The 19,324-nt window shown below is 35.2% G+C and overlaps 1 protein-coding gene across 1 annotated transcript in view; it reads left to right on the top strand.

Annotated features, from left to right (window-relative positions):
• The first annotated feature begins 12,105 nt into the window (after positions 1–12,105).
• The window catches only part of LOC131039540 (probable RNA-dependent RNA polymerase 1), an 80,730-nt gene continuing 73,511 nt past the window's right edge, over positions 12,106–19,324 (top strand). Inside the window, exons 1-2 of the mRNA XM_057972325.2 lie at positions 12,106–13,607; positions 15,261–17,164. Of these exons, the coding sequence (XP_057828308.2) occupies positions 13,092–13,607; positions 15,261–17,164 (2,420 nt within the window). The 5' untranslated portion in view covers positions 12,106–13,091. The remainder of the gene's footprint in view (positions 13,608–15,260; positions 17,165–19,324) is intronic.

Here is a 19,324-nt window from a genome sequence, read left to right as displayed (position 1 = left end):
AAATAAGATGAGTATTAAGTTGTGAACTGTAATTTGCATGTTGATAGATGTTAATCCCTTTTTTAGTTCAATCTCTTATTCTTATTGTATTAGGAAAAATGTTTTGTATCTTGCTCTGAAGAAGTGATCTTCATTTGTGCAAGTCCTATTCTATCTTTCCCTAAGGTTGTGTGACTTAGCTTGCAAGTTTGGAGTATTGAGCTCCCTTTCATGTGGCCTAAACTTTTGTAAACACTTATTATGCATATTGTGAGCTTGATTCTCACCATAAATTTTCATGGTTTGGGTTTTTCACATAAATATCTCAGTGTTCTTGTGTGGATGCATTTGATGTTTGAGTTGTTTACTTTCATAACAAATGGTTGATGTGGAATAAATGTTTTAATTAGATCAAGTTTTAGTACATATGTTAATTCACCCTCCCTCTCAACATCTGGTATTGTTCAACACCTATAACTCCCCCTTCTTTCCCTTCCTCCTCCTCTCTCCCCCTCTCTCCCTCTCTCTCTCCCTCTCTCCCTCCCCAACTCCCTCCCTATCCCCTATATATTTCTTTATCTCTACCTCTATCGTCTCCATCTCTTGCTCTATCTTCATGTCTGCCTTTGTCTTTCTCTACAAAAATATATAAATTTAATCTACAAAACTACATAAAGCACCTACTAAAAAGATTAATCCTTGTGGCTAGCGTCTTTGTTATCCCTTGCAACATACATGCGCTATATTTTCTTCATCCCATTTTCTATAAATATAACTTAAAAAGCAACATAAATTACGGTTGTGTCATTTAGATATAACTTTATAAGGAATTCAACCAAACAAAAACATCATATGAATTTGAATATTAATAATAAGATACATTGTGTTAAGAAAGCATCTATATTGAGTATTGCTTATAGCAATAAAGAAAGGGTTCACTCTCAAACAAACCTTTTGGTCAAAATTTATTGACTGGTGATGTTATTGTCATGTTTATTTATTTTTCTAAAGATTAAGTGTCTTAATAAAGTGTTCTTTATATGTTTAATTTTTACACTAACTTGATTGTGGGAATTCTATGATAATTTGTCGCTTGTTTATTTACAATATATGTAACTTAATTAACGTAAATTTACCCATTTCATCCTTGAGTTTGTACGTATTTGAATATTTTCATATTGATAGATTTCCATTTTAATTGGAAGAGCATCAATAAAGGTGAGAATGGATTAAATTGTACCCAAAGGTTGAAAGAAAATGATTGAGTTGTACATGTGAAATGAAACAACCTCAAATAAATTAGCAACGTCGCTTTAAAAAAATAAAATTATTTGAATGACACAATGTTTACAATACGAAGTCTAAAGTTCTATAAGAGTTTTCTATGACAAATCCATAAAAAATCATGCTTAAAATAATGATCTAATTACTCACCAACGCTTAAACCATAATGCTGCCATGTGAATAGTTGTCATCCTTTTAATCAATCAGATGTTTTTGTGTATTGAGTTATAAAAATTTATGATAAAATATAAGAGATATTAGGAGAATCTCATTGTATGAGAAGGATAAAAGAGAAGAATGGATTCATGAGCTTGGTCTTTGTGTTACCCACCACAACTTAAATGGCTAGGATGATTCAAATCATCTTATGTCTCTTTTGGAGTAGGACAAGTCATTGATTTAGAAAGTTAACATGTTTTGTTTCATAAAGGAAACACCTCTCTCTTTCTCCCTCTCACTCTTCCTATACCACTATATCTACATCTCTTTACGTCTCTATCTCTTTATCTCCATATTCCCCCCACCTCTCTCCATCTCTATCTCATTATCACTTCTCCTTATCTCCATATTCCCTCCTCCATCTTTCTCCATCTTTATCTCATTATCACTTATCCCTCAAGGCAATTATCATACAAACAAAATCATTTGTTAAATGATTTACTATACAAATTTATACAAAAAATAGACCATTTTTTTTTCCAAATGAACTTCAACCTCTTTGAAGTACCCATTGCACACCAAGGTACAATTGTTAGGGCACAACTATTATGGCTCCAAAATGTTAGTGTCATACCGAAGACATGCATACCCATGCCTAATTGTTGGTACTCGCACACACGGGAAGTGACAAGATGGACATGGCAGTACATCATGTAGGTCAGGGCTTTGATGATGTGGATTTGCTGGAAAGGATATCCAGACAACATGTCATGTTGTCGGATTTCAAGGTGTGTATAACACACAATTGGTCCTTTGCAAACCGCCAGGGCTGTGACCGCAGAAGGCCTGGTTGGGTGAGCGAGAAAGTAGTGGGAGACAGTTGTCTCCCATTACTATACTTGTACGATAACACATAGGGCTGACAAATTAGGTCAATAACCACACATTTAGGGTGGGATAAGGGAGAACACCTCCCACACTTTGCCTATCTTATCCCATGTGGTCAACCTTTTGCACTTACTTTGATGCGAGATAAGGGGGGACCACGTGGTTTGTCCTTGGATAGCTTATCTCGCACGACCCTCATGTCTCCCTGGAATGTATGCAGGATAAGGGGAAAGCATTTCTGCCTTGTCACAAATCTTATCCTGCATGATGTCGCCTTGTGCTTTCCTTGGTCGCGGGATAAGGAAAAAGAAAACCTCCCCAACACTTGCTTATCCTATGCGGTCTTTCTTTGAATTTCACTCAACTGCGTAATAAGGGGGCAACCCTCTCTGCCCTTTAGTCCTTATATTCTTCTTAGCACGAGATAAGGGAAAGATACCCCAAAATATTATCTCGCATGACATTTTTCTTTTTCCTATCCATACGTGGGGGAAACCTAAAACTGCCTAGGCGGTCAATAACATGCCATGCAGATAACATGAGGTGGTAAATAAAATGACTCGGTCAATAACACATCGTGTTATTGTCATGCGATGCTCTAGCTAGTATTTTGCCTATCAAATTTAATAGAATAACAATGTTATTCTATTCACTTTTGGAGCTCACCATATACTACTCAAAATAAACATCTAAACCTACTTGGAAAGATAGTATACCATCCTAATATGTGGGATTATGTTATTCATTTTCTTCACTTATATCTCACAAAGCTAGCCAGAAATATGACGTTCCTTGCATACACACCCCATATTTCCAAAAAGAATGATGAATCCAAAGTTTGTTTAAGATTTTGGGCTGAGTTTATAGAAGTCAAAAATAAATTGTATACATAAAACAATCTTGTACTTCTATTCAATTATTCAAATGTTATCTCCTATGCTATAGGAAAATATATGAGTTGTTTAAAAAATCATAATACAAGAAATCACTCCTCCAAAAATATTTTTATGACCAACCAACAAACCAATGGAAATGATGTGATATTCCTAATACCTCCCTTATTACATCATTCTCCAATGGGGATAAGTGGACTAACAATACTTGATGAAACATTCATTAGTTCATAAAAAATACACTACTCGTGACAAGCAATAGTGGATCTACCCTCACTATGCTTCCTTAATAGGATTAACCTTATTGGAATTTATCCAAGGATAGGGAATAACACATATACTCATATAACCAAGCATAGGGATAAACATATCTATTTGAGGTCATACACAAATTTCGGATGGGAGCAAACACTTCTATCTATCATTACTTTTAAATAAGACACATTTCTATTCATAGTAATTATGATTGACACAAACACATCCAATCATAATCAATAAATATGATTAAGAATAAACATCACCCAACAAATGTGATTAGGGACAAGCACATCCAATTGTAATTAGGGACGAACACAACTAAAAACAACATTAAAATTTTACCTAATTCCAAAATTATTATAGCATTATTAAAGTCTTCAAATTATTGAATATAATAAAAATGCATAGGACAGTGGTTTCAATTAAGACTAGTATAATTTACCTCAAAGAGTTTTTCTAATAATTTCTTTGATGATTTATAAATGGGGTTTTCATAGTTAGATCTTAATAATTTTTTTGCCTATTAGACCTATAATTTATTGGTAACTTAAGAGTGACCCTGAACACCCATCACGAGGGTTTTGAATAGGGAATGTTTCTAATATAACCTTGTACTTGATAATACATTGAGGCACATTTTATATGTTTTATACACTTTTACAAGTACAAGTCTTGTTCACAAAGGGTATGTGCACCAAGTTGTAGTACCAAAAGAGGGTCTTAAGATGCCACTTTTTTTTTTTTTTTTTTTTTTTTCTGAAATCAACAAAGTCTGAAATTCAACGATAAATTGAACATGGTTACACTCCAAATTTGAAGATGCAACAAGAACAAGAGTCAGAGTGCTTCAAGTCTACTTTCTAAACTACTAATATTTTTTGAAAATGGTGGAGATTAAGGGCTTCAAAAAGGGGGGCCACAAAAAGTGGTCCTATTTTTATGCACAAAACATAACATAGTGTTTGTTGTGGCCCCCCTAAAATGTTAACTTTTTTTTTGAATTTTTAAAATCGCTTCAGTGAGAAATTAGCTAACACCTTGTAGTTTATGCTAGATTTTTCAGCTAATTTTTTAATGAGTGTATGATTTTTTACTAATTTTTGAAGTGGACACATCCTGAAAAACAAAAATTTGAGCGCCCCCCCTCCCTAAAATCATTGAAAACTAATCCAAAATCAAATTTTCTAAAAAATTGTGTAGAATGGAGTCTAGTTTCTAAAAATGTAAGTTAATTCAAAATCTGATGAATGTGTAAAAAACTATACTCAAAATACTGCAAGTTGGTTTTTGACAAAAAATGAACACACTAACAAAAGAAATTATAGATGAAAGCCTTAACGAAATCAAAATGCAAAAATAATTACATGCTTAGATAGATAAGAGAGAGATCGAGTTCGCTATGGTGTTTTTTTAGTTTCATTGAAACACGTGCAAACCCACCTCTCTCTCTCCCTCTAGATTTCTCTTATCTAATTGTCCACCCTCTGGATCTCTCCCTCCCTCTCCACCTTTCTCTCTCTTCTCCTTACCCCTATATATTTATGAACTCTCTCCCTCTCTTCTCTCTCTCCAAACCTAGATCTATCTCCTTATTCTCTAGGTCTCTCACTCCCTCCATTTCTACCTCTCCATCCATCCCCTCTTACTCATCTCTTTGTTCTTCTATCTCTTCTCTTCTCCCTCCCTCCCCTCTCAAGGTATCTCCCTTCCTTTCTTCCCCTCTCCATATCTATCTCCCTCCCCCACTATCTCATCATCTCTCTTCCTCTCTTATTATCAATACCACTATGCTACCCTCAACCCTATCTACCCTAAACAATGTTCCATCAATATTGTACCCTATACCTAGATGGGAGAGAGAGGGGAGACATACATACAGGGGCATAGAGAGAGGTGCATAATGAGCCATACATGGAGTGGTATAGAGGTGGAGAGAGGCTAGGAGGAAGAGGTGGCGACCTAGACAATGGAGAGGGGAGAGAGAGAGTATGAGAGAGTAGGGGAGGAAGATATATATGAGGGTAAAGAAGGGGGAGACAAAGAGGGAGGGAGAGACCATGGCTCATGGAGAGAGAGGTGAGAGATAAAAGAGAGAGAGAGAGAGGAAGATGGAGAGATAGAGGGAGGAATCAATATGACCGCTACCCTCAACCCTATGTTCCCTAAACTATGTACCATCAATCTTGTACCTTATATCATAAATCTTATATCCTACAACCTATTAATATCTAAATACTTTATCGAGGAGGGAGAGGTGATGACTTGGAGAGCGGAGGGAGAGAGAAGAGGAGAGAGGGAAGAATAAAGAGAAAGGGAGATCTAAGAAGAGAGGGAGAAGTGGGTAGGGAGTGGTTGAGAGACCTAGAGAGGGAAGAGGTAGATGGGTGAGGGAGAGAGAGAAGAAAATAAGAGAGAAAAATAAGTATGGAGAGAGAGGCCGGGAGGGATAGGTAGTGATCAAGAGAACAAAGAGAGAGTCGATGGAAACAATAGGAGGAGAAGAGAGATGGAGGGGGGAAGGAAGGATAGATATGGAGATAAGGAGGGAAGGTGAGATAGAGAGGGAGAGAGTATAGGAGAGACCTAGAGAGGGGAGAGAGAGAAGAAGTAGAGAGAAGAAAGGGAGAGTAATAGGTCTAGAGTTTCTGGAAGATAAAGAGGTGACATGAGAGATAAACATCATGTTATTGACTCTTGCGAAACCCAATCATATTATCTCCTAATAAAACGTTCATATATTATGAAATCCAGTGAACAATCTGCAATTTTATCATGTAAAAAAACTTCGTGTTATACAAAATACGGTCAATAATTTGTCATGTTATCCTGTAATAACCTTCATGTTATACGAAATCCGGTCAATTATCTGCAATGTTATCTTGTGGTTACCTTAATGTTATATGACATCATCTCAATAACCTATCATGCTATCTCGTTATAACCATCGTGTTATACATAAATGTAGTATATAACAGGGCATGTGAAAAAGTGACTTCCCTGTCACCCCATGGGTTAAAAGAAGGGAAGACAATGACGCCGCGGGCTAGAGAGACAAGCAAAAAATTTCCGCAACTAAGATCACTCAAAAACTACAGATCATTGATCGTGATCACCAGAACTAGTTGTGGCTTTGATTTTTCAAAAAAAATTGTAAAGTCAATAACATGAGTTTTACAACCACTTTTTGGAGTCAGTTTATCCGTGTCTCGGTGAGGATAAAAGTGGTTATAAACATTGTGATTATTGAATTTTGCGAAACCCGGTCATATTATCTCCTAATAATGTTCATGTACTACAAAATCCTATCATCAATATGTCATGTTATCCTGTAAAAAACCTTCATATTATATGAAATATGGTCAATAATCTGTCATGTTATCCGGCAATAACGTTCGTGTTATACAAAATTCGGTCAATAATCTACAATGTTATCTTGTAGTTACCTTCATGTTATATGACATCCTGTCAATAACCTGTTATATTATCTCGTTATAATCGTCGTGTTATACATAAATTTGGGGCATGTGGAAAAGTGACTTCCCCACCAGCCCGTAGGTTAAAAGAAGGAAAGACAATGACGTTGTGGTCTGGAGGGATGAGAAAAAATTTCCGCAACTGAGATCACTCAAAAATTACAGATCGTTGCTCATGATCACTAGAACTAGTTGGGACGTGACTTTGATTTTTCAAAAAAGATTCTAAAGTCTATAACATGAGTTTTATAACCACTTTTTAGAGTCAGTTTATCCGCGTTCCGGTGGGGGTAAAAGTGGTTATAAACATTGTGTTATTGACTTTGGCAAAACTTAGTCATATTATCTCCTAATATGTTCATGTAATACAAAATCTTGTCAAAAATTTATCATGTTATCATGTAAAAACCTTCGTGTTATATGAAATAGAGTCAATAATCTGTCATGTTATCTTGTAATAACTTTCGTGTATATGAAATCCGGTCAATAATGTACAATGTTATCTTGTGGTTACCTTCATGTTATATGACATCCTGCCAATAATCTATCATGTTCGAAGACTGTAATATATCCCAGATTTGGGTTATGATGAACTTAGCATGAGAAAGAAGAATGCATGAATAACACGAAGGTAAGTTGAAAATAACAGATCTCGGTAGAGTTCATCATATGCTCATTTACTTTTCGAGTTCATATTTTGAGTTCATTTTTTGAGTAGATTTAGTATGTCTAGCTGAGTTCATTTTCAAAACATAGTGGGTATTTCAACCTGCAACTTCATATATACAATGAAGTTGAGAAACAAATTAGAAAGTGGATCCTTATAAAAGTGTGGGTGATGTCAATAGAAATCCCTAATATGACATTTGGAACCAAAAAACAAGATAGTGTGAACCTTTAATGCCTTAAATTGATTTACTTAGGTGACTCATATCTCTAAGAGAATTAATACACTTCAAAGACACTGATATGTCATTTCTAAAAGTGGATAATTGGCTCACCATTAGAGGGTGAGGGTGAGGGATGATGAAGGAGGAGGTTTAATCTCCTTGTCACCCCGTAGGCATTTTATAATGAAGAAGAGTGAAGTGCGAGTTGGCAAGGAGGGAGTTTGTTCTCCCCTACCATCCTGCAAGGATGAGGTACCTACAACATCATAAAATAAAAAATACGCTTTTTGTTAGGATTCACATGCCTATTTTACCTAAAGATGAAGATTGCTCATTTGAGAAAACATCAAATCAAGAAAAAACACTATTACATTAAATCATTAAATCATATAAAATCTTAGAATATATCACTATTATAGTAAATCATTTTTTCAAAATAAGTAGCGTATAAAACTATAAAATGAAAATAGAATAAAGTTATTAATATTACAAATATGCATTATGGCCTTGGTGGATTGGAATTCATGAGAAGTGTCTAGTTAAGATCAAGGATATATATGTCTACTAGAGCACATCTTACCAACTATGAACTAATCTTGTGTAGGTTACAAAATACAATGTGTAATGCACTTTTGTATAAAACACAATGTGTAAAACATATCTCAAATGACTAGTTTGATATCTCAAATGTTTATTCCATTAATTTATTTTTTTGTCTTGGTTTCAAAACATGATGTGTTGTAAACACAACGTGTTTCAAAAGACAGTGGGTATTTCAACCTACAACTTCACATATACAATGAAGTTGAGAAACAGATTAGAAAGTGGATACTTATAAAAGTGTGGGCGATGTCAATAGAAATCTCTAATATGGCATTTGGAACCAAAAAAATAAATAGTGTGAGCCTTTAATGCCTTAAATCAATTTAATTAGGTGACTCATATCTCTAAAAGGATTAATACACTTCAAAGACACTAATATATCATTTCTAAAGGCGGATAATTGGCTCGCCATCAAAGGGTGATGGACAACAAGCCAATTATTAAGAATGGGTATTTCAACACTAATAATTATTGCCTTGCTTCTATCTCCATTATGTAGTTGTAAAATACTCCATGGTTTCAACACTAGACATTCCTTCTCAAGCAATTTGTTCTAGTAAACATTGAGATAAAACTCCACTATTAGATTGTCAAGATTCTTTCCCTTGCTAATACGTTTTATATTTGTTCAAAAGTGCTTGTGACCACTCATTATTTTTTCAAGATAGTGTGACTACTTAAAGATTTTCTATAGCTCCCTTTATATCAATGAAAGTGAATTTCATTGATTTGCCTACAAATTATGTTTCTTGAATCTATTGGTTTTGGTCGTATCACTTCATCTTGCACTTCATTGATTTTCCTATGAATTATGTTTCATGAACCTATTGATCTTTGCCTTATCATTTCATTTCAATATTATTTCTCCATTATTTTCAATGAAAAAAATTAATGTTTATTTATATATATATATATATATATATATATATATATATATATATATATATGAATCTTGATAATTTTAATATTTTTTAATGTAAGTTTTTTCTTATTTAAATAAGATTTTTCAAATTTAATATATAGATAAGTTTACATATTTGAAATGAGTTTTCTATAATTTATTGAATAATTTATGACAATTTTTTAATTTAAATTAAATATATTTCAATCATCTTATTATACTTGATAATCCATCATCATAAATTTAAATATCATAATATAAATATTATTGATAAAATATTTTTAAAAAATATCCTTCTTGACATAAATACAATCTCAATATAACAAATCTAAAATAGACTTAAAAAATATTTAAAATATATAACTTAAACTAGATAAAAGCATGTTATAAATGTAAATTACACAAAAGCATAAAATCAAAGTGTATGTTATAACTTATTGGATGAAGAAGATAAAAAATACAGAGATAAATCAAATTACAAGGGATGAACAACAAAATGACAATAAACATGAAATTTATTGAAGAATAAGAAGCTGTAGCAATCAAGAAAGGAATATTACAGATACAGAATGTAGATATAATAATTCTCAGTAATTAGAAAAGTCATGAATAATATAATCAAGCTTGGTTAGGTATAGATCCCTCACACCCATCAACATACGCAGTCTAAGTTCTGACCCATGCTTACTAATCTTCAATGCATCACCCATCATACTCATTTATAGATAAAGAAAACTATACCTCAAAAAAAAAAAATGCACCAAAGCATTTAAGCTCCATATCTTTTTGTAAACTATTGTCCATACAAAGTGAAAAAAAAGCCTAGCGAAAAGTGAGATCGCCACCATATTTTCTAGCTAATAACTCCAATCACTACTAGTCACATAATTACTCTTGTTTTCTCTTTTATTCCCCTCCATATTTCTCACTGATTTAACAAAACAATTTTAGCTGACCTAAATTTAAGTCACCCAAAAACAAAATGAAATGGAAAATTTTAAAACATCTACAAACCAAATAATCTATGGAGTCAACAACTGCAACAAAATACCTCACACTAATTCCAAATCTCCCAACTACTGAGAACAAATCTGCAACAAAATTTTATACAACCAAAAGATTCCAAACTGATGTAGCAACATTCAAAATAGCTTGCTGCTTACCTTATCAAGAGGCAAGTTTATTTACAATTTAAAAAGTCAGCATGAGTTGTTTCATATCCACGGATTTTATGAGGACTGCATCCATCCATCGACAAAAAGTTTCAACTCTTCTTTCCCCTCACTGAATCTGAGAGCGATCGTAACGTTATTTGCATCACATTTATCACAAGCATTTATAACCCAAAATTCAATTGTCACTATCCAAAAATTTAGTCCTCCTCATTTCGCTCATGTATCTCCTCATATTGGATATGACCCACCTGCTTGTCTCCAAATGTGCACCCACCCGTTTCCATCGATTTTTCCTCCCAATTTGTGTATCAATTCAATGTATAGTAACTGTTAAGCGGCTACAAAAGCTTATAAAGAACAAACAATTATGAATTATAAAACTGGAAAATAGTAACAAAGTTTCTTCTTACCATGTTGTGCTGAGATTATATGGAGATTGATCACAATAAAGAAAACCAATGGGAAAAACTCTCTCCCCTCTTGTCGCCTTATTACAGACTTCCACGTACTTTCTACGCTTCGAAGTTGAGAGGGATACTGAGAATGTTAATTTAATTAATCCCTAAAATATGAATTTCACACATAATTTTATCTTACAGGTTTAAAAATAAGAAATTTTAATACTGCACAAATATTTCTTTTGTTTTCAAACATAGCCTCAAATGAATTCAGACATGGGTATATAAAATATATAATTCACATTTAATTGCTCAAAATCTTACCTCGTGCTGAGGAATTCTGGCCTTTTGAAACTCATCTATTTTTGCACGCCATGAGCTTGTTACGAGCCACGAACATGATATTTTCAATGCGAGCGACTGGAAGCAAGTTACTGTAGTTGTGCAAAAATGATATAGAGATCCTGGTGACCACTTTCTAGAAAACGAAAAGAATGAAAATGGAGGGGCAGCTTGAGGGATTTCGTTGAAATATTTTTGAAACATTTTAGGTGGGAGAAAATTTAAAATTCAAACTATCATTTCATCTATTTTCCCGCCCTCCATTTGTAACCAGAGGCATTTCAAATTTTTGGACACATGTGGCCACAAATTGTAGTAACCGTGAGAGCTACCGGAAAATGTTAGCCACGTGCAAATGCTTTCCGTCAACCATGAAATAGAAATATGCCTCCACGTCATTAGAAATCTGATGGTAGGTCCCAAACGTAGGTCTCATGGTATCATGCGAGGGCATGTGATTTTAGAGCTTGCATCATAAGACATAACATTTTGGAGCAATAACTACAACCCAACACAATTACTAGTATAATTTTTTTCGAAAATAAATATGCTTCTTACTGCCCCACAATTGTCTTAAATTCAATTTTAAAACATGCCACATCAACAGTCTAATTATATTAAGAAAAACTACCTCTTGAACGGTAGAAAACTCATTTTCAAATTGATGAACTAATGACTCATCACTTATGGGGTAAGGGACATAAAAGCAAGGGACATAAATGAAGACATTCATTCAAGAGATGCGACACGTATTCAATTCCCATTCAATCTGACCCCACGTTCAGCTCAAGCTTCGGAGAGAGTTCAATGGTAAAATAAATTTTGTGGATTGAGTTCAATTATATTATAAGATAAGGTTGTTATTGGGTCGTCAAAAGAAGCACTACAATCTAAACAAAATAATCGGTTCCCTGGTCTTTAAAGTTGGTGGATTAGGTTTTTATGATGCTATATCTTGCAGCAGTTGATATGAAAGAGCATTGCATGCATACCATAAGTGCTTTGATTACTATGTGCATAAATTTCTCTGTGGATTTAGTAAACCACAGTATCCTGTGGTATATACACAGTAGGTATATACATAGTATCGAAACAATGTAGTACAAAGTGGCTCAAGTGGGATTACAAGTTGGGTTAAGGCATGTGGGATTTGTGACGTAGTACAGCGGATATAGAATATTATATCAGTTTTTCTCTTGTAATGTAATGGAGTGGAGATGTAGAATTATTGTGAATTGATCTTTGAGATGGTATAAAATTTTTGGTATGGGAATCCAAGAAATGCGGTTTATGGTGTTGCATGCTGGAGTCAGGATATATACGGAAAATATATATATCTGTTTGAGAAGTCTGGGATGCTCTAAGATGTGCATGCGTGGTTTGAGGACAGGAAACATGTACCGTGTGTGGTAATGGAGTTGGGTTGTCAGAAGACATAAAAAGATTGATATTTTGGGTTATTGGCAGTTGTGGGCTATTACTGGAGCACACCTTAAATTCGAAACTGTGGAGTTTTGTGGCCATGTTAAGTATTAGCTTATGCGCGAGTCCAGTTGTGTTATGATTCAGGAAGTTCAAAATTACAGAGGTGTTTTGTTAATCTGAAGAGACTGACTGTCCATTTGATATTAGTGGGAGCTATAATGGTATGAAACACTCAAGCACAATAATTAGGGAATATATATTGCATAGAAGTCAAATCTCAAACATAATGAGCTCCATGAACAAGGAATTCCAGAGAAAAGAAAAACACATTTCCTAATATTCAGTCTTTGCTTTTCGGTTTTGGGAAGGGTGGCAGAATAATAAAATTAATTGAATTTTAGTTGAGTGCTGGCTGGCTTAATCATGATTAGTTGTACAGTTCAAATTTCAAACATACCATTAACAGTCATTGCAAAGGAACTGGTGGAGTATTTGGAGGGTATTGCAGGTAAGGGCAGTGTTTTCGCCTGTGAGATTAAAACAGATAGAAAGAACGGGAGGTCCAGAGGATTTGGCAAGGTCCAATTTGAGAGCATTGACTCAAGAAAAGAAGTGTGCATGCTTTCCCAATTGGGTCTTCTCCTGTTTCAGAATGAAAACCTTATTGTTTCCACTGCAGACAAGGACATGTTTCAAACGACAACTTATTCAATCTGCAAAGCAAAACTGTTTGCAGGCTGTCCAGTGTACCATAATGCATTGTGTGTGTTATGGTCTGCAAGTGACGTGCTTTCCGAGTTTGCACGAGAGACGAAAAGGGTTAGCTTTTTCGTTACTGAAAATGGTGTAGATTATAAGTTGGTGGTTCACTTTCATGACATTGCTGATATCTCTACATGCGTTTTGAAGGAAAATGGGACACATGCTATTCTCTTACGGGTATGTCACATTTGTGGTCTTAATACCCTGTTACTGTCATATTATTTTGTAGAGAGATTATGCAATTGCCCTATGTTCTTCAAGTCTTAGCAATGTTATCTGTATATAAATCTTTTTGCCTAATTTATCTCATAGCCAATTTACAAAATTCTATTTTTAGCACTTGTCGCCATATCTTGGCGGCTATAATCAGCTTACATTTGCTTACCTGCTTCAAACTGCCGATTGCAATTCATACAACCCATAAATCTTTATACTGAAGCTCTGAAGAATCTTCAAGTCCTTTCCATATGCTTGGATTCCTTGGCGACTAATTGTTACGTGCGCCTTAAATCTCTTAGTACTTGTGGCTTATATAGAAATACCAAATTTCTGCCTTGGCAGAAACTGTGCATTGGGGTTTTCTCATAGACGTGAAACTCAGCGGAAACCTTAAGTTCAGAATGCAAAGATTCACCTAGGTGTGAACGATAAAGTGTGAAGGAGCTTCTAGTACCAAACTAGTACTCCTTCTGCTTCCTGTTGAAACATACCACCTTAATCCTTCAATATTAAATGCGTTATCATTTTCTCATTGCTTAAGCTATGGAATGGCCAAGCCTTGTGTTACCATAACCCAAAGCCATGCTGGCCTATCTATTTGCTATTCGTTTTGCAGTTCATGAATATTGCCGAGGATGTTGTTGAATTTGATAGCAGGCAAATGTCTCCTAACGACTGGAGAATTCTGTGTGAACCACTGTGTCTTAATTGATGCTTTAGTGCCATTTAATTTGTCATTCATCAATTTGGAATCTTGCTTTTAAGTTTTAACATTATTAATATGTGTTACAATATTAATATAGGATTCAATTGTGTAATTTTTTAGTCAATTTTGTTCTCATATTTTAAATAGCGATTTTGTATAAAGCCATCTTTTATAAGAATAAATGGTCTATTAGTACTAATTGCATCTAAGTGATGCTCACAGGAATGAAACATGGACATTTTCAAGAAGATCGCCCATCCCAATACTACTCTAACCCAAATACATGTAACCATAAAATTTCCCTAGCTTACTATCCCATTTAATGCCTTACAAATTCATTAGTTAGTTTCAAGGTCACCGCCACTGGAAGAATCTTCTTATGAGTGGTTGAGGTCACCAAATGCTTATAACATATATTTTCTAAGACAAAACTTGTAATAACATTTATACACCTATGTGTCTTATACATATATTAAATAGGATCAGAAGACATGCAAGTTATCTTGGTAACATTATGTACTTAACAACACATGATGTTAGATTCTCAAAGAAGCGCGTCAGCCTTTTTACTTGTTGTTTGCAGCTTATGTTTTAATCCTTTTCTAAATTTGCTTACATGACGGTATCCTGCCACATCCACGTTTGGTACTTAAACATTTGTCATACAAGGAACATGCAGTTGTCGTCACAAGCTGTAAAGAAGGTATATTATTCTGAGGGATTTCAAATTTTGCCATCTCAATCAAGCAAGATGTAAAATTCACCTTCTATTTCACACACAGAAGAATGTGAAATTACATATATGGTGATGCTTGTAAACTTGGAGTAAACTGCTAATATTAATTGTCTTCTTAGCTTCTATGATATTAAGATTTACAGCTAACCTGCGATTTTATTTGTTGCAGTGGCAGTTTGGTCCAAGAATTTTTCAAAAGGTTGCATTGCAGAGTTCATGTTCGACAGCTGGCCAGGATTCTTATAAATTTTGCAAAGAGAACATTGAGATTCTCTGGGTTCGAACAACAGATTTTTCAACATCCTTTAGCATTGGACAGTCCAATGCATTTTGTTTGAAACCTCCTGATGGTGTGGAACTTAGTAAGATAATTGAAAGCTTGCCTCTGCACAGAGCAATGGCAGAGCAACTTATTCTAGAAAATGGCAATTCATTTTCTCCCTTTCCACGTATGGTTTCAACTGTTAATGCTCCAGAGGGTGTTAATCTGCCTTATGAGATACTGTTTGAAATCAACTCTCTTATTCATTGCGGGATACTCAGTGGCCCAACACTTAATTGTCAGTTTTTTGATTTGCTAAATAATAAGAAGATACCAGCTTTACAGATAACTCTAGCCTTAAGAGATCTGCATAAATTGAAGTCCACATGTTTCGAACCGCATGTATGGCTTCAAAATCAATTAAATAAGTTGCAAACTAGCCAAAATCAGTTGAAGTCTGTGACAATTTCTAGAGATAATGGCACACTGAAATTCCATCGGGCTCTAGTTACTCCCTCTAGGGTATACTTTTTGGGCCCCGACTTCAATATTTGTAGTCGAGTGACAAGGCATTTTTCAAAGTACGTTGATGATTTCCTTAAAGTCTCTTTTATTGACGAGGACTGGAATAAGCTTCATTCCATTGCCTTGACTGCAAAAAGTGAATATGGTTTTCATGCAAGACCACAAAGATCACAAGTATATGATAGAATATTGTCAATTTTGAAGGAAGGCATTACAATAGGTAACAAAAGATTTGAATTCCTTGGCTTCTCAGCCAGTCAGTTGAGGGAAAATTCTGTCTGGATGTTTGCTTCAAACGACGAAGTTAGTGCTGAGAGCATCAGAAAATGGATGGGAGATTTCCACTGTACAAAGGATTCAGCTATGTGTGCCACGAGAATGGAACAATCATTTAACTCTTGCAGGAAGACATTAAATGTTCGAGAGCATGAAGTTTCCTTCATTCCTGATAGTTACGTTTGTACTGACGGTATCCACTACTGTTACTCAGATGGAATTGGAAAGATTTCCTTACATTTGGCAAAGCAGATAGCTCATATACGTGGATTGAATATGCCCCCTCCTTCAGCGTTCCAGATAAGGTATGGTGGCTACAAAGGCGTAGTCGCAGTCGATCCTACTTCCTATCACAAGCTATCTTTGAGACCAAGCATGCTCAAATTTAATTCAAATAATACAGCACTGGATATTTTAAATTGGAGCAGGTTTTTGCCTGCCTTCTTGAACCGTGAAATAATCACATTGTTGTCAACTTTGGGCGTTCCAGATCAGAACTTTGAACGCATGCAGAAAAAGGTGATGGCGTGCTTAGATCAAATGCTGCTCAATAGTGACATGGCTCTTGATGCTGTAGAGATAATGTTCTCAGGGGATGATCATAAGTGTCTGACTGACATGCTAAAGGCGGGATACCGTCCAAATAGCGAGCCTTATCTTTCAATGATGCTTCAAGCATTAAGAGGATATCAATTTTCGTCGCTAAGAACTAAGTCACATATATATGTCCCAAAGGGCCGGACTTTGATGGGATGCTTGGATGAAACCAACAATTTGAAATATGGTGAGGTGTTTATCCAAGTTTCTAAGGCAAACATTAAATTTTATGACGATGGGATTTCCACATATGGATTCAATTCAAAGGAAAAGACGTGCATATTGCAAGAAAAAGTAGTAGTTGCAAAAAATTCATGCCTTCATCCGGGTGACATTAGAGTCCTGCGTGCTGTTGATGTTCCTGAACTTCATCATATGGTTGACTGCTTAGTTTTCCCACAGAAGGGACCGAGGTAAGAAATTGGACAAGGGTAATATTTTTTGTCAAATCTTGCTATATACATGTTTGCTGGAAAAAGGTGTTGATGTAGTCATTGATAGGCACATACTAACAATATTTTATTTTAAAGAAACTGGACCACAATGAGCAAAAAGTAAATGCCGATGTTAGTCAGTTACCTGTATCTTTGAAGTATGGCACGGTTTTCATGCATAGAATATCAACAAGACTGCAGAAATGTAAAAGTACTGTCAATTTCTGGTTTCATACCCACTGGCCAAAATTGTAGAAGCAGCCTACTCTACAAACACTAAAAACATTGATGCATTGATAGGTAAGCTAGTCTTGTGCTATAGTAGAACAGCGCTGCTAATTTCAGAAACAACCAACGCGGTCAGTTTCAACATGCTCAATATCTGTGTGAAAGCAGAGAAATGTAAACTAGGCTACTGTCTACTTAGTGCTGGAAGTCTTTCATACATTTTCTTGTTTTTTAGGCATTTTTTATAAGTTAGCATGCGAGGCAAGGCCCCTTTGCCAGGATTCAACAATGTTACACTTAATCTATCCTATTGCATATCCTTCAAAAGCATAGAAACTCAAAGGGGAGCTTTTTTGTCATCCTCAGGAGGTGGACCAAGGGGGGGCTTAAGGTATTTGATAGATCGAGGGACTTGCCCGTCTCTCTGTTTTTGATATCAAGTGCTTGGAGGAGTGCCTGGAAAGTTTGGGCCAGGACTTTGATCAGATATCGTAACAGTGCTAGTGATGACTGTAAGGCCGAGAAATGAAATGCAATGGTAGAGTAGAATTATTGTATTTCCAAAGGAAGGTTTACATTTGTATTTTAGGCATTGAAGAACAGTTAAACTGTCACAGAAAGAAAAATCTATCTAAACTGAAAATTGAATATGAATATCTTAGTTCAAAAGATTAACATGATCACATTCCCCTTTATCTGAAGGGGTTATAGTTAAACCAAACAATCTTTTGAAGTGCTAAAGTTCTCTCTGTCAAGCACTTGTTGCTGGCGGAGCAAAAGCTTCTTTAAAAGATCTGTTACTTTGTCTGGTCTTAAATTCTTTATTGGAGTGAGCTTGATGCCTTGACAAGTCGCAATTTTTTATTGAACCAAGCCTGTTACTTTGACAGGTCTTAAATTTTTGTTTGAATTGAGCTTGCTGTCTTGACATGTCTCAAATTTTTGTGTGACTTAGGCTTGATACTTGGATAGGTCTCAAATTTTTGTTTGAATTGAGCATATTACTCTGACAGATTTCAAATTTGGACCTATTTTATCCATTTTTGTATTGTTGGACTTGTTTTACCCATGACGAATCTGCATTCTCCAATCATCAATGTAGTCACTCTATCTACAATGTTGCAATCTAAGAAAAGACCAATTCTTAGTGGTCAATATGAGTAGTCACCAACTGTCAATCTGGAACAACTCGCTGTTGGCAATATGTGTTGTCATTGATGTCAACTTGATGTCTGACAATATGTGTTGCCTTTGAGGAGATGAATAGAATGTGTTGTGGTCATTGATGAATCAGATGATGTGTGTCTAGTATATTTGAGAGCAGCTGTGCCTCTAACACAGATGGTGTCTTGGGATCAGCATGAAAGACAGTCTGAAAGCCCAGTAGTTGTATCCGTGTCAGTGCATTAGTCCGGAAGCTCATTGCAAGTATCTGGTAACACATTGTTACTTATACTTTATCCTTTGGTTGTGGGATGCTGTTGTAGTAGCTGGTGGTTACATGTTCTAGGAGGTTGTTGGTTGAAATTTGTGATTGGGTTCATACCTATGCTATTAAGGAAGTTTGTCTTAGTATTGAACAGTGTACTTCTCTAAGACTGGGAGTTGGTATTTTGGTCTGCATCTTCCCACATTTTTTGTTTTGGTTATGCAGTTCTGGAGTTAAGATTGATGGGGTATAAGGTGCCTACTTACCAGATTGCATGTTATTCATATTTATGCTGTAAGAGTTATATGTACCTATTCTTCATATTATCGTTGGATAGCGTAATGTGTCTTTGTTGAGTCACTAGAATGCTCCGCATTCTTCCGTGGTGATTGGTATGTCTGTGTAGTCTGGACATATTCTAAGGATGGTTTAAGGATTCAGTAATATGAGTTTTAGGCAATTGGTGTTCCGCAATGCAATAT

Source organism: Cryptomeria japonica, chromosome 5 (genome assembly GCF_030272615.1).
Source record: "Cryptomeria japonica chromosome 5, Sugi_1.0, whole genome shotgun sequence".
Classification (NCBI taxonomy): domain Eukaryota; kingdom Viridiplantae; phylum Streptophyta; class Pinopsida; order Cupressales; family Cupressaceae; genus Cryptomeria; species Cryptomeria japonica.
This window is presented reverse-complemented; position numbering and strand designations above follow the sequence as displayed.